At 43.1% G+C, this 14,497-nt stretch overlaps 1 protein-coding gene across 1 annotated transcript in view; it reads right to left on the bottom strand.

The window, feature by feature from the left end:
- The window catches only part of Zcchc2 (zinc finger CCHC-type containing 2), a 46,205-nt gene that overhangs the window by 18,113 nt on the left and 13,595 nt on the right, over positions 1-14,497 (bottom strand). Inside the window, 4 exon segments of the mRNA XM_048443746.3 lie at positions 2,926-3,038; positions 9,252-9,323; positions 11,141-11,217; positions 14,374-14,485. Coding sequence (XP_048299703.3) covers positions 2,926-3,038; positions 9,252-9,323; positions 11,141-11,217; positions 14,374-14,485 — 374 coding nt within the window.

The raw sequence follows: 14,497 nt of genomic DNA, 5'->3' as shown, positions 1-14,497 counted from the left end.
CTGGCCGCCATCTGGCTGTTCTGAGGAGACTGTGGGGCTGGGATGCTAGGAGTCCTGGGAAACAGGGATCACAGTGGCAGGTTACTGTCACGTCTAAGTTATCCTAAGTCTGCAGCACGCCATGATTCTAACATTTGTAGAAAACAAAGACGATATAGGAGCACCCTCACAGTTAGGGAGGAGTTCTGTCACTGAGCTGTCCCCAGCCTCATCTTACTAATTTTCCCTAATTCTTATTTTGAGGCAATAACAGTCCAGGACTGCCTGACCTCCCAGAGCTCAAGCTAGCCTGGGTGACTGCAGCTCTGCACTGCTAGGCCAAGGACCCGCTTGCTTTTGTTTTATTTACATTCTGTTCTCAATATCTGACTCTTAGAAGCTAATTAAAACCAACAAACTGCTTTCAGTACTTTTTTTGGAGATGGGGTCTTGTATTGCCTATGCTTGTCTCGAACTTCTGCACTCAGTAATCTTCCTGTCTTAGGGTCCCAGGGCTGAGGACTATAGGTGCATACCATCAACGTCCAGCTTTTATAATTAATTTTGAAGTAATAAAAGGCATAACATTCCAAATGTTCTTTTTCCCACATGTCTACTGAGCTATCCCTGACAGTTACCAACACTCTGGACATCTGTGTCCAGTCTTAAAAGAGACAGAGATGGGATACAAAAGCAAAGGCTGGAATATCTGGCATCTGGAACCCCATCCTAACCATCATAGCACAGGGACAAGTTGTCACTGTTAATTCTTATTTTATTTAAGAAAGCCGCAAAAATCTAAACAGATATATAGATAAAAATTCATCATTTCATAAAAAAGATTACCAGTTTGGTAATCTTACAGGAAGATAGAAAGAATGCAAACCTAAGCCTGAAGACAATTACTCATCCATCAAACCAGTCAGTTCTAAAAACTGGGGTTCAAAACTTGTCCAGCTATGGAGAGTCCTCTCTGAGCAGGCCCTGCCCTGAACACGACGACCTCTCCTCAGCATCAGCCATCTATCTGGTCAGAGAAACACGGTGAAGACTTTAGAGACAGACGTGCTGGAGTTACCTAGACTCTCAGAACCTGAAAACCAGAAGGGAGTGCTAGTCTGATGCTGCCAGGCCAGCCAGGATTACACTGTATGACTGTCACAGACAAAACAAACATATTTTAAAGGACTAAATAGTTTTGAGAGGTAACTGAACTGCAGTTCTCTGAAGTCTGAGCACACAGACACTCAAGAATTCAACTATCTGATCCCTTTACTCACTGCCTCTCTCTGTGGGGGAGCAAGCACTCTTGCCTTCCCCTCCTTGACAACGCCGATCCTAAGAACACTCTGGGACACAGTTTCCTTGGGAGGGCAAATCAGAGTGGTCTCACAAGCCTGACCCTGACCCTGAGGTCATACTTTCAGTTAGCCTTTTAGTAAGCTTAAGTTTCCATTGAAACAGCAACTGATACCTACCATGCCCATACTCTAACCCCCGGTGTGTGGGCAGCTGCTCCAGCCTAGGATGTATGTCTCAGATATCCCACATCAACCCCAGGGGATCTTGGTGCTATATGATGCACCTGGAACTCTTCACGATCACACGACTACACCACTCTGCTCACTTCTCCAACCCCGACCTGCTCTCCCTTACCCCTTGCCTCCCTACCATTCCACCTCGGAAGCCTCCATTAGGACACATCAACCATCCAACTTTCTACCTAGACTGGAACTGCTGAAGACTTCCTTTACAACAGGAACCGATGTCATTGTAAACACACTGACTTGATCTTCATGGTAGATTTTTATTGCTGTTGTTTTAAAGACAGGGTTTTAATACATAGCCCTCCCTGGATGGCCTCAAATTCTCTAAGTAGATAAGGATGACCTCAAATTCAGAGATCCAACATGTGTCCCAATTCTGGGATTAAATGTGTGGGCTACCACACCCTGCCTACAGAACTGTAAGCCCCCTTTCCTCTCCAGCATTTCATCTTTCAATCTCTCCCGTGCTGTGCAAACTTTGTATGTCAGTGACAGTATGTTGCAAGGAGGGGGCCGCTTGTTCTTCCTGCTGCCCAGTTCCCGGGTGCCCGGCTAGCTTACACCCGAAATAACCACACAGAAACTGTATTAATTAAAACACTGCTTGGCCCATTAGCTCTAGTCTCTTATTGGCTAATTCTTACATCTTGATTTAACTCATTTTTATTAATCTGTGTATCACCAGGTGGCAGTGGCTTACCGGGAAAGATTTGGCATGTCTGTTTCTGGTGGCTCCATGGCCTCTCTCTGACTCTGTTTTCTTCCTCCTAGAATTCAGTTCTGTCTTCTCCACCTACCTAAGTTCTGCTCTATCAGGCTAAGGCTGTTTCATTATTTACTAACCAATGAAAACAGCACAAAGACAGAAGGACCTCCTATACCAATAATAGACACCTTTCAAACATCTATCACAAAACAGGTTAACTTGATTTGTGAGGGAAGAGGACCTGTATCACCCATTACCCTGTTGGCCCCCCAGCCCTGGGGCATGGCTCTGGGACAGAACAAAGGTAGGGTGTTTAAACACACCAGACAGCATACTGAACCCTCACCTAAGCAACACAAACATTTCCAATGGTGCAACAACTTCACAAGGGCACTGGGCTCCAAGCAAATGGCAGTGAGCATGTGCCCCGTGCCCCATTCCCTGGATGACCCAGTCTCTGACAGCCTAGCTACTGGACAATGACATCCTCAATACAGCTTTAGGAACAACGACAGCAGCAGTGGAAACCTAAGAGGTTTAACCCATGATACTTTCAGGTTAAAAGAACCAAATTTATGCTGTTAAACAAAGGAAGACAGTGACACATAGAGTTGCCACCTTCTACTGTGAGCCTCGGCCTACCCAGAGGAAAAGCCTCTGCTCTCCCTCATGGCCAGAGACTAGTGCTGTTACCTTAGGATGGGCTCCAGGTCAGGGTGTCGCCGCTCTTCCCTTTTTAAAGACCCCTGATTTAGGGCTCCTAAGATGGTCTTGTCAAAGGTCTCAGAAGACAGTTCCTTTGGAAGCTACAAAAGAAAAACAATGCTGAGTTCTTCAAACATATGAACAAATATAAATAAACTAAAAAGAAATGCCTTCTTATTAGCCATCCCACAGCATTCTTTCCAAGGTTGACATGGTACAGGTCTGTTCTAAGATGCAGATCTCCTGGGGCTCGTCCAGATGCACTGGAAGCCCACGTGTTCAGCACGTGACTCGCACACGTGAGGCCCTATGCCCTCCGAGAGGACATCCATACAGAGTTTCAAGATAAACTGAGCATAGACAGCTGGCACTGTGATCTTGGAACACTACTCTGAAAAGTGTTGTCTCCATCTCTATAGCTTTCAGTTTTGTGCTTCCCGCCCCTCACATTTTAATCTCAGACAGTGCTGGACAATGAAATGCTGTACGCCAAATAAAGAACAAAGTAATGAAGGCTGGGTCAAATTCTTTTGAGTTTTATTTACACCAAAAACACCCATCAGAGCTGGTGATGGTTCAGTATTTGCTACTCAAGTTCAATCCCCACAACCCAGGCAAAGTGGATGGGGAGAAGTGATTCTCAAGGCTGCCCCCGACCTCTACATGGACCAGACCCTGCAAAACCCACACCCATAATTATAAAAACAAAACAAAAACCACCCTCCAGATTTTCCCTCAACATGATAGATGTGTCCTATGAGCAATGTGCTAGAATCTGTAAGAATCATTTGGTCAAAAAAAAAAACTTCAAATGAAGCCAAACTCTTATCACATTATTTAACTTGCTTAATTAAAAATATTCTTGAAAAATGTGAAATGTGTTTCAAAACTAACTTTCTAAACTTTTCAAGAATTCAATTTTGACTTTTGTGATTAACCTCTGAGTTACTGTCACTTTCACTAAAATTCTTTTAGTAAACACTGTCCTCAAACAGAGCCACGGAGAGGGCAAAGGTGGCGGCACTACTGAGGTTGGGCACGGTGATTTGGACAATGTCTGCTACTCAATCTGGTGAGATCACAAAATGGCATCTTCACTCTACCATGGAAAGCATGTCCTCCAACACCAGCCTGAAGAAATGAATTCTGAATTGACACATTTCCCAAATAAAGAAATACCATTAATTTCAAAATGGACACTTTGACACCAGCGTATTAATATAGATTCTTGACAATAGGTATTTATTACTAACTTTAAACATTAGTAAAACATATCTAGTGTATATAGTGTGTGCACATGTATATGTATGAACATATGTGTCTGCAAGTGCATGCACATGTCAGGGAGACCAGAAGTTGACACCAAGTGTCTTCCACTATTGCTTCCCAGCTCATCTTTTGAGATAGGGTCCCTCTCACTGAATTCACAGTTCACTGAGGAGCTAGACTGGCTGGCCAGTGATCTCAGGGGATCCACCTGTCATTCAACACTCCAATACTGGGGCCACAGACATGGTTGACTTCACTTAGCTTCTACATGGGTGTTCTTCAAACACATCTACAAGTAAGCTATCTCCCCAATACACTGACAAAGAAGCCTTGGCAGAGAAGTCTATTTCAATTTTCAAGCCGCTGATAGTTGCTTTGCACAACTGAGGACCACCATGCAAAGTGCCACCAAGTTAATGACAATGTTCACATTATTGGACTGAGTGTGGCCACGCAGTTATTAGTGTGCAATCTAGTTTACTTTCATGTTTTTGTCTTTTTTCCAGGGCTCACTCTTTGGAAGCTTTAAGGTGTGTTGTGTATATTCTATTTTATACTGGACTTTCTCATTTCTCTGCATCTTAGTTAAAACACATCTAGCTAGTCCTGTGTCAGCCTCCACACAATCTCAGAGTACAGAAAGGTTTTGTATCTAGATACAAATTTATCTTAAAAAGGCCAAAGCCTAATGAGCAGACATGTATCTTTACTTTTCTTGTTCATAAGGTTAGCAGGAATAAATTGTTGATTCACAATAGGGAGACACAGCCTTCACCTCAAGGAGTCTCCTAAAAGGGTCAGTAGCTCAAGTGGAAAGAAATGGCCTTATTTGCATCTTATCTCCCATCGTATGGTTTTGGATCTAACCTTGATGACAACTTGCTTGGTCAACACACATCTCGAATGGAAGCATCCACACCACCACTGACATCACTGGCAGGTTATCTGTCAGAGTCTTGTCAACTGATAGTCTTTGCAAGTGTGATCAGCTATCCTCTCCTGTGTATTAGCAACTTGCAAAGATTCAGAAGCTTTGCCGGAACTAGCTCATCAAGACCTTGGCGTCCCAGGATCTTGATGAACACAACAACTTAAGTTGATCAATCTATCTTCATATTAATAAAAGTCTGTATCTCTTCCCTTACTTCATGAAGCAGGGCACCAGGAGGCAGGCCCTCATCGAAGAAGTTCTTTACTCTGAAAAGAAGCCAATCAACTCAAACCATGTTATAAATCCCGAACCTGTCTTTCCTACCGATTCGTTGTCTTCACACTTTAATAGTTTACACTTGTGATGAACTGGAGGAGGGACCCTGGGCTTGACTGTCATGAAGAGAGCACTGCAGCACTGTCAGCTGAACCACAGGATGTTGGTTTGCTCTCTGAGCCACAGTAAGTTAGATCCAATGCAGACTTGCCAATCTTGCTCTTCAACTCAGGGATCGCTAAAGTCGACTCCAAATACCATAGAATAGTTTACTCTTCATGACTAGACATGGCCAGGTCTGGAAACTGCTGTTCAGCTGCAGAAAACACAGCTAGCCATGGGCACACTCCATGTGCACCAGCAGCTGCTCCATTCTAATGTTTTAAACACAGAGTTTTTGAAGCACACACTTTGAGACTGCAGTTTGTCATCTCTACAATTGTTCCTATGCAGTCGTTCATAAAACCTCCCTACAATGTACAGTGCATTTCACTCACTCAAGTAGCTACCAAGCATCCAAAATCCTACTCTGTCCTCAGAAACTGTACAACAGCAGAGGAAAAAATAAAAATTCACAGAGCTGCTGTGGCAACATGGAAAAGAAAACTGGAGGGGCCAGGGCACGGAGGGCAGAACTTAGCAACCCCAAGCCCCTATTTCTGGAAACTACTGTAGTGCAACTCAACACCAACCATACCTGTTCACAGCACCATTACACAGGTGCTCAGGACAGATTCTACTCTGGATTTCTACAATGTTAAAGATGGAAGCAGGCAACTTGAAGAATACTCGACAAGAGGCAATTCATTTCTAGAAAGACCGTGACGATTATCCCATGTAAACGTGGTGTTCATGCATTTAAGGAAAGTGCTCTAGTCAAATGCTGGCTAAGCAGAGGGATTAATTATCATGACCCTGAAGAATGAGTTAGGCATTTGGGAGTTTTGTTGTTGTTAAGCATTTATCTTTTAGAAAAACTATGTAATAGAAGAAATGTAATCTGTTAAGATACAGCACTGCTAAAGTTTAGGTAGACACAGAAGACTGCTAGAAGCCAGGCCACAGTCTGGCAGAGGGTTGAGCTGCTCACTGAACTCTCAGAGGAAGAGAGATAAGGAGGTGGCAGTCTCACACACAAGCTGGCGTCAAGTGCCCTGGCTCTGTATCCTGTGGCGCTCGTTCTCTAGCACTGGAGCTGCGCACTGGAGAAAACAGGACAAAGAAGACAACAAGAGCACCCTGTTGCCAGCTCCAGCTGATGGCTGCTCATAATTGTTTATTTACCTTACATTAAACGCTGGATAATGTATCCTATCAAGACACAAATGAGCTAGCGGTAAGCAGAAAAGGTTAACAGATGTATGCAAAGGAAAGAGGGGCAGATGCAACTTGGCTTTATCATCAGAAGCCAGCCAGTATTTGCTCTCCCTGCTGCAACGCTGCCTGGCTCCTCAGCACCTGGCAGGGTCACAGCCACTCATTTCCCTGATGCCTCCGATCACGTCCTTAAGTCAGGCAGAAAAGGGCCCATGCTCAGAACGTTACTGTTCCATCGTGGTCTTCTTTCCACCAAACTGTGGAGGGCTGCTGGGTTAAGGAGGACGCAGGCCTGGTAACTACAAACTGTGGAGGGCTGCTGGGTTAAGGAGGACGCAGGCCTGGGGACTACAAACAAATGAAGCTCAGCCCATCTTCACATGCAGGCAGCTAGGAACCCAGAAACCATGTAAAACTAAACACACACACACCAATAAAATTACTTCTAAGGGCGTTCTACTAGACGCCAACGTGGAGGGTCAGAGAGCTTCAGCTTGCTCAGTTGTTGCCATTCCACCCTGACTTACTTTCTTTCAAGGTTATTTTCTGTTTCTACCTCAAAGGTCCCACCTAGAAGTAGACTACAGTTCTGCTCACTCAAGGTTATTGTCAGCAGGTGTGGCTAATATCCAGCCCTTGTATTTCAGGAACAGAGGAGCAGATCTGTTTCTACCTCAAACAAAAGTCTAAGAATCCAACTAAGTTCCTACTCCCTCATGGAGATAACAATGGATTCTTCCCAGGAAGTGGTTTGCCTACAGAATGTTTTGGTCTAGGGTGTGGGTGTTATTTGCCTTGTTCTAGCAACAGAATGTTTAAGAATGTAGCCCATAATCTTCAACTAGTCAGCTCACTCCTTCTATCATGGTGAGGCAGTTCTTTTTGTTGTTGTTGTTGTTGTTTTCATTTTTTTTTTAATCTTACTCCTGTCCTACCTTTTAGGATTGGGGTATTTAAGCAAATGGAAATTAAAGGCAGGCAATTTTCAGTATTCAGTGAACTCCCTCCCAGTACAGTCCTATGTTTCTGTTTTATTGTTTTCACTCACGTCTTCATTCTCTTTATTTTTTAATCCCCATGCTCCGACCCTGGTATGGAAACTGGTCTCTGACACTCAGAGAGGAGAGCCTTATACAGCCGTCACCAGAGAAGCTTCCTCCTGCAGCAGATGGGAACTAATACCCACAGCCAGACATTATACACACAGATCTTGGAATACACAGTTCTAAATGGAATATCTCCATCTAATCTCTCTCCTCAGGGAAACCCACTGGAGAGGAGACAGAAAGACTCTAAGAGTCCGAGGGGACAGAGGACATGAGAGAAAGGCCCTCTGAATAGTTGGGCAAGGCTCATATGAACTCAGACTGAAGCAGCAAGTACAGGGCCAACACAGGTCTGTACCATCTTCTGCTTATATGTTACCGCTTTCAACTTAAAGTTTCTATGGGATTCCTGAGTGTGCAACAAACTGGTCTCTGAGTCTTGTGCCTTCTCATGGAATTCTTGTCCTTCTGTTGGGTTTTCTTGTCCAACTTCAACATGATGGTTTTTATTTTATTTTTTCTATATTTTATTTTGTTATGTTTGGTTGTTATCTCTTACAAGCTTGTTCTTTTCTAATGCGAGACAGAAATGAAGTCTGGATAGGAGGGGAGATGGGGAAAAACTGGGAGGAACAGAAGGAGGGAAAATTGTAATCAGGATATATGAGAGAAAAAAGAATCTATTTTTAATACAAAAGGAAAAAAAGGCTGTGAAAACGCAGACCCTTGCAGAGTCTCACGGATCGACAGTCAGACACGAGCTCAAAGAAGACACAGTGCAAACCTGCAAATGCCAGGTGCTATCAGTTCGGTAAGGACACTCTAATATGAAATTTGGTAACAGAGATAGAAATATTTCCTGTTTCTGGATTTTGCAGCTATCTCCCTGTTAACAATAAACTGTGAAGTATTTGCTTACTGTGCAATAGCAATTTATTGATCATGTAGACCTAGCTTCCCCTTTTACTGTTTCTTTCATTTTTCAATTAAATCTAATTAGAAAATCTTACTCAAGGGAACAGGTAAGGATGTGTACAAAAAAAGAGCAAAAATAAAAGAAAAAAAAAACACAATCTTTTGACAATTCCATCATCTTCTCCTTGTTGTGGATGGGGGTGGGGGAGAAGGTCAGGTCCGAGGAAGACAAGATTTAAGAAAAGCCCACAGATGCAGAGCTTCACAGCTGGCAGGAACCACGGGAATACACCACAACAGACACTGTCCCGGGGGAAGAGCCCTTAAAAAGAAACATCTCTGCTAGGAGTTAAGCATGGGGACTCATTTTCTAAAGAGAATCCCTTTGCCATTTATGCCAGCAATGAAATGTAAGAGATACAATGTAACATTTTCTACTGCTCACATTTCTTCTGTCTGGAGCCAACTCTGTGTGTTTTCATTCTTTGCTGCTTTGACACTGAAACTTTTGGAATCTTTCTGTCATACCCAAATCTTAACAAGGAAATCTATAATGTTACCTTCAGTAGGAACTCCTGTAGCTCTTGGTGGGTTTTTGTTACTGTTGTGACTGAAAGGTCAGACCAATTTACCTGATTTAAGAAAACACACAGATTGCACGGTTATTGCTTAGGCAGGAACTGATTGGGCAAAAAGCCATGTGTAAAACAAAAGGCCTTACTTTAATTTTAAGATTAGCAACTAGAAATAAAAAGTTCTTCTAGCATTATCATAGCTTCTATAAATGTGTTTACTCTTACATTGACATTCTACTCAAAAGTTTTTAAATAATTTGTTTCAAATTGCACTTTAAAAAGCAGTGTTAAAACATAACTCTATTTTAGTAATTTTCAGGAACTAATTTTTCAGAAATGTTTTGCTTTTTTGGTTAAATACAAAAATGATACTATGACAGGGTAGAGCCAAAAGATAAAATCCTGTCCCCCTGTTGCTCACTAAATGTACAATTCCAAGAGAAACAGTCAGTGCAGTGCTTCCCTCTTTGGTAGTACCATTTTACAGTCGAGGGAGATTTAGCTTCTGAAGAGATTATCACTTTGATTTCAGACGTTTTAAATCCTAGCAAGATTCTTCACTGCGTCTCATCACCTCCATTTCCAGGTAGAGAAAATGAGCTAAGTGTGAGCCAAAATGAGCACAGGATCTAGGACTGTGCTGGCTCTAAATATTCACACTAAGAATTCTGAGAACTTCAATTCCTACTGTACGTTTGATTTAAGTAACTACTTGAGATATGCTAATATCTAAGTCTTAACAATTAAACATAACAATTAGATAAAGCACAAATATTCTGCCTAGCAACCCTGTTTACTGGTTGGTACAACTCTTACAGATAATCATCTACGTGGGTAGGTGATACTGCAGTAGACATGATACCTGAAGTCTGAGTTAGTCTCATGTCACAGTCACACAAACCAAACAAATGTTTAAGAGTTTCTACAGTCACCAACACCTCAAAGATGGGGACTGTGGCCTGAAGCAAGAGCAGCCATGGGTTAAGAGGCTCTCTAGAAAGGGAGCATTTGAGCCAGATGTGAGCTGTGCTTTGGGAAGGAGAAAGTGTACAGAAAAGCAGTCACTCCGACAACTGGAGGAGAAGCCAGCATGCAGAGTTTCAAGGGCAAGGAGTCAAATGTGCCAAAAGTGAGACTCATGGAAATTGGAAATGGAAACCACAAAGCCAAAGATTGTTCTCCTTCAAAGTAGAAGTTAAAAGAGTTTTAAAATTCATTCAACAAATGTACTGAGCAAAGCAGACACCGTAGGATGGCAGGGGCTGAAGACGATCTACTCAAGGATCAGTGGAAGCTATAGTGGTAGCAGTCCGCAGAGGAAGAAGAAAACATTCTACCGAGGGTTAGAAGAGTCTTCAGGAGAGAGGACAGCTAGAACCTGGCAAGCAGTGGCTGTTGGAAGAACTGACGTGAGGCTGCAGAGAACCCTGGCTTCACTCCACGGAGCTTTAGAGTATAGTATGTATGATTCACATTAGCAGGCTCAACAGTGAAGCTGCAGCAGAGAGAAGCGGGTGGAAAGTCTTACCCTGACAATAACAGAATCTGACCGGACCAACCCTGGGGTTCTCAGCCAACAAGACAACAAAGCCACAAAGCGGGGGTGAGAAAGCCCCATGAGGAACAGGGAAGCAGGGTAGTGATGGGACAGAGAAGGTCAGTGGTCTGCAAATACCTGTGAAAACATTAGCCTTTACTTTTAAAGGCTATACCTTACACTTTTAATAGTGTCCCCAAGTCTAAGGTTCTTGTTTTTAAAAACTGTCATATCGACCTACCTACCACTTTTAAAGTAGTAAACCCGCTAGCAGTTAGCTCTTCTAAAGATCACCTACTGCAGTAAATGATGCATCTTTGGGGTAAGAATAGCTTACTTTGAAAGTGTACTCCCAATATTTGTCAGCCCTTTTTCTCTGGACTCCTTTCAACATTATCTTCTCAATGTGTACAGCTGAAAGAAAAAACACACACACACTTACTGTGTTAGAGATTACACACATAGTCAGTTACCTAAAGTAATCTTATAACTTGACAAATGCCAGTAATTAAACTATTTACTTACTCTTCACAACTAAACTTAACAAACGGATACACAGCAATATGCCACTCATCCATGTATGAGTGGATGTTTCCTATATATGTTAAGATGCTGAATGCCCAAACATTCAACAACAAAAACAAAATACCCAAAGACACTTTACTGAAGATTTTCTCTAAAGGAGAATAATGAAAATTCTTATTCAGATGATCACAATACAGCACTTTGGTATCAACTTACTATACAAGCCTTGTTCAATTATTTATATATAATAGGAATAAATTAGAAAATATTTATTTTCTTGTTTTTAATTTGTATAAGTGTTTGCCTACATGTATATATGTGTATCACATGCATGCCTGAGGCCAGAACATTCTGCATCTCCTGGAACTGGTAGTATGTACTATATAAACTGAGCACCATAAGGAACCATGAAGTCTCGCTGTAAAAGAACCCTATGTATAGTTCCAAGGATGGAACGGTGGGCATAGTGAACGTGAGAACACAGTGAACGTGAGAACACAGTGAACGTGAGAACACAGTGAACGTGAGAACACAGTGAACGTGAGAACACAGTGAACGTGAGAACACAGTGAACGTGAGAACAAGCAGTCTATTCACAAACTAAGCAAACATGCAAGCCCCAGCCACTCACTCTATAGCTCCCTCAGTAAACCGTCATAGAAAAGAAAAACTGGGGGGAGAAAGTCAATCTAAAAGGGCTGCTCTACAAACTGTAACACAGGACTTCAAGAAAACAGACTGTTGCTCGGGGTGCAAACCACGAAAACCATACTTACTTGGTGCTGAGGCGGCAACGTCAGAGGCTGACAATAACGGACTTGATAACAGTGCCAGAGAAGAGATTGGGAAAGCAATGCAGCGGGGGGCGGGGGGGGGGCACGGACACTGATGGACTCAGGGGAATGGTGACAAGGAAGAACGGGTGACTCGTTCTGCTCTAGAAGAAGTTTAAGTAGCGAAAGCACAGATGTGAAAGAGTAAGACTGTGACAAACCATGAAAGATGAGCAACCAGAAAGTGAGGCGCAGAAACGCATTCAGCATAAGCAGGGAGTACTAACAGCACTCTGGCTAACTTTCACAATGTATCACTTTCTGGGCTGCTTCAGCCAGCCTCTCTGGGCTTCAGAAATACTGAGGGTGAAGGGAGGAACAAAAGTTCTCAAGTACCAGATGGTAACTCTCAGACTCGTGCAATGTTACAATGACCAAAGAGGAATGAGAAGCTCTGGGTTTCCAAAAACTGCTAGACTAAGTCACTTGAAAAAGAAATTAAACCTTACTGAACTTATCTGTGCTGAGACAGAGCAGCACTGGCAGAGTGCCTGTCCAGAACGCACTAAGTTCTGGTTGATCCCACAACAGCACAGGCGAGGGCATGTGGACTGAACACGGCTAGCTTGGGTCCTTTAGTAGGATCTGTTTCAAGGAGAAACAAGACAAGAGCAGAGGCATGTGCAGTTCCATCCTGCAAACCGCTGGGTTCTTGGCTTTCTGTCTCTCTCATTATCTCCCTCTGTGTGTGTGTGTGTGTGCTTGCGTGCGTGTGTGTGTGCCTGCCAGAAGTCAAATGTGGGCTGTCTCCATTAATCATTCCCCACCATATTTTGAAATATTATTTTACTGACCTTGGAGCTCACTGATTCAGCTAAGTATCTGACTGGCTGGCGAGCCCCAGGGACCCTCCTCTCCTTTGTCTCTCCAGCACTAGAACTATAGTCCCACATGCTGCTGTGCCTGGCTTTTTGCACGGATGCTAGGGATCCGACTTCCAAGTCTTCAAGCTTGCAAAGCACTTCATCAACTGAGCAATCATTTCCAAAACCCTTAGTGTTCCATGTTTAGCAGAAGAGAGAGGGAGGGAGGGACGGAGGGAGAAAGAGAGGGAGGGAACATGATGCTGCTGCTCCTTGCTGGGAACATGCTTTACCTTCATCCTGGATTTCAAGTTATGCCTGCTGCTACATATCTTAACCCTCATAAACTAAAACCAGAGAGCAGGTATTACATACCATGTTTTTAACAGTTAGAAATGAAGAACCACACATAATACTACCTTATGCTATCTGACTACTGCTATCATTTGAAACAGTCTTCCTTTTCTAAATTTTTTTTATGAAAACAGAACGTAAGACCAAGCTCTGCATCAGGTTACTCTAAGTTCAATGAGCTGAACTGAAGGAGTTTACATTTCTTTGTAACTAAACAGACGTAGTTCTATCCAGGAAAAAAGATTCTGACTCAAAGGAGGCATACTGACACAAATTCAGAGCTGTAAATGAGTATGTCTGATGCATCCTTGGCTCATCTACAACTTACACAGCAGCCCACACTTTGATTCAAGTTTTCTCATTATGGGCTTATGGACACCCCAGCAAAGAAGAGGGAACACTAAAGCCCAATCCAACCCTTTTTAGGTGACACTGTGCCTTCATTCCCATGTGCCATTCCTCTTTAAAACTGCATGACAAATAGATTTGTGAACAATTTCTTCATCCTCTTACTATGAACTCTGCTCATTTCCTTTTCTTTCCTCCTTTTTTAAGACACAACCACACTCTATAGATGAAAACACTAAAATCTTTGCCCTACAGAAACACACAGAGGTTTAAGAGACAGCGCAAAGACAGCTGTCTGCGACACCAGCCAGCACATGTGAGAGGACCGTCAAAGGCTGCAGAGCACAGAAGGCACAGCAATGGGAACACTGCTTTTGGGCAAAAGCCTACTACCAACAGGATTTCTCTACAAAACAAAGTTAAGAATTAAATAGCACTGGGGCTAGTGATACAGCTCAGCTGACAAGAGCATGTGTCTGGCACCACAAGCCCTGAAGTTGCTCCCGAGCACCACATAAACCAGGTCTGGTGGCACAGGTCTGTAATCCTAGCACTTGGGAGACAGAGGCACAAGATCAGTTGTTCAAGGCCAGCTTTAGTTATGTGAGAACCTATCTCCCAACCAACCAACCCCACCAGCAGCCTCGACAACAACAAGAAACCTTGAGTGTAAACAGCGCCTTGCCTTAAGTTCAAATACAGCGTACCTTCTCGCTGAGGTCTGTGAGGGGCCAGAGTGAGTCCATCTTGAGGTATCTGGGCTTGTGCTACTAAGCCAGTCTCATTATTCTGTATATAATCACCACAAGCAGGGTCGTTCTAGAAGAGAAG

This window comes from Myodes glareolus, chromosome 5 (assembly GCF_982192425.1).
Source record: "Myodes glareolus chromosome 5, mMyoGla1.1, whole genome shotgun sequence".
In the NCBI taxonomy this organism is placed as follows: Eukaryota; Metazoa; Chordata; class Mammalia; order Rodentia; family Cricetidae; genus Myodes; species Myodes glareolus.
The sequence above is the reverse complement of the archived record's forward strand: the minus strand, read 5'-3'. Positions and strand labels throughout refer to the sequence as shown.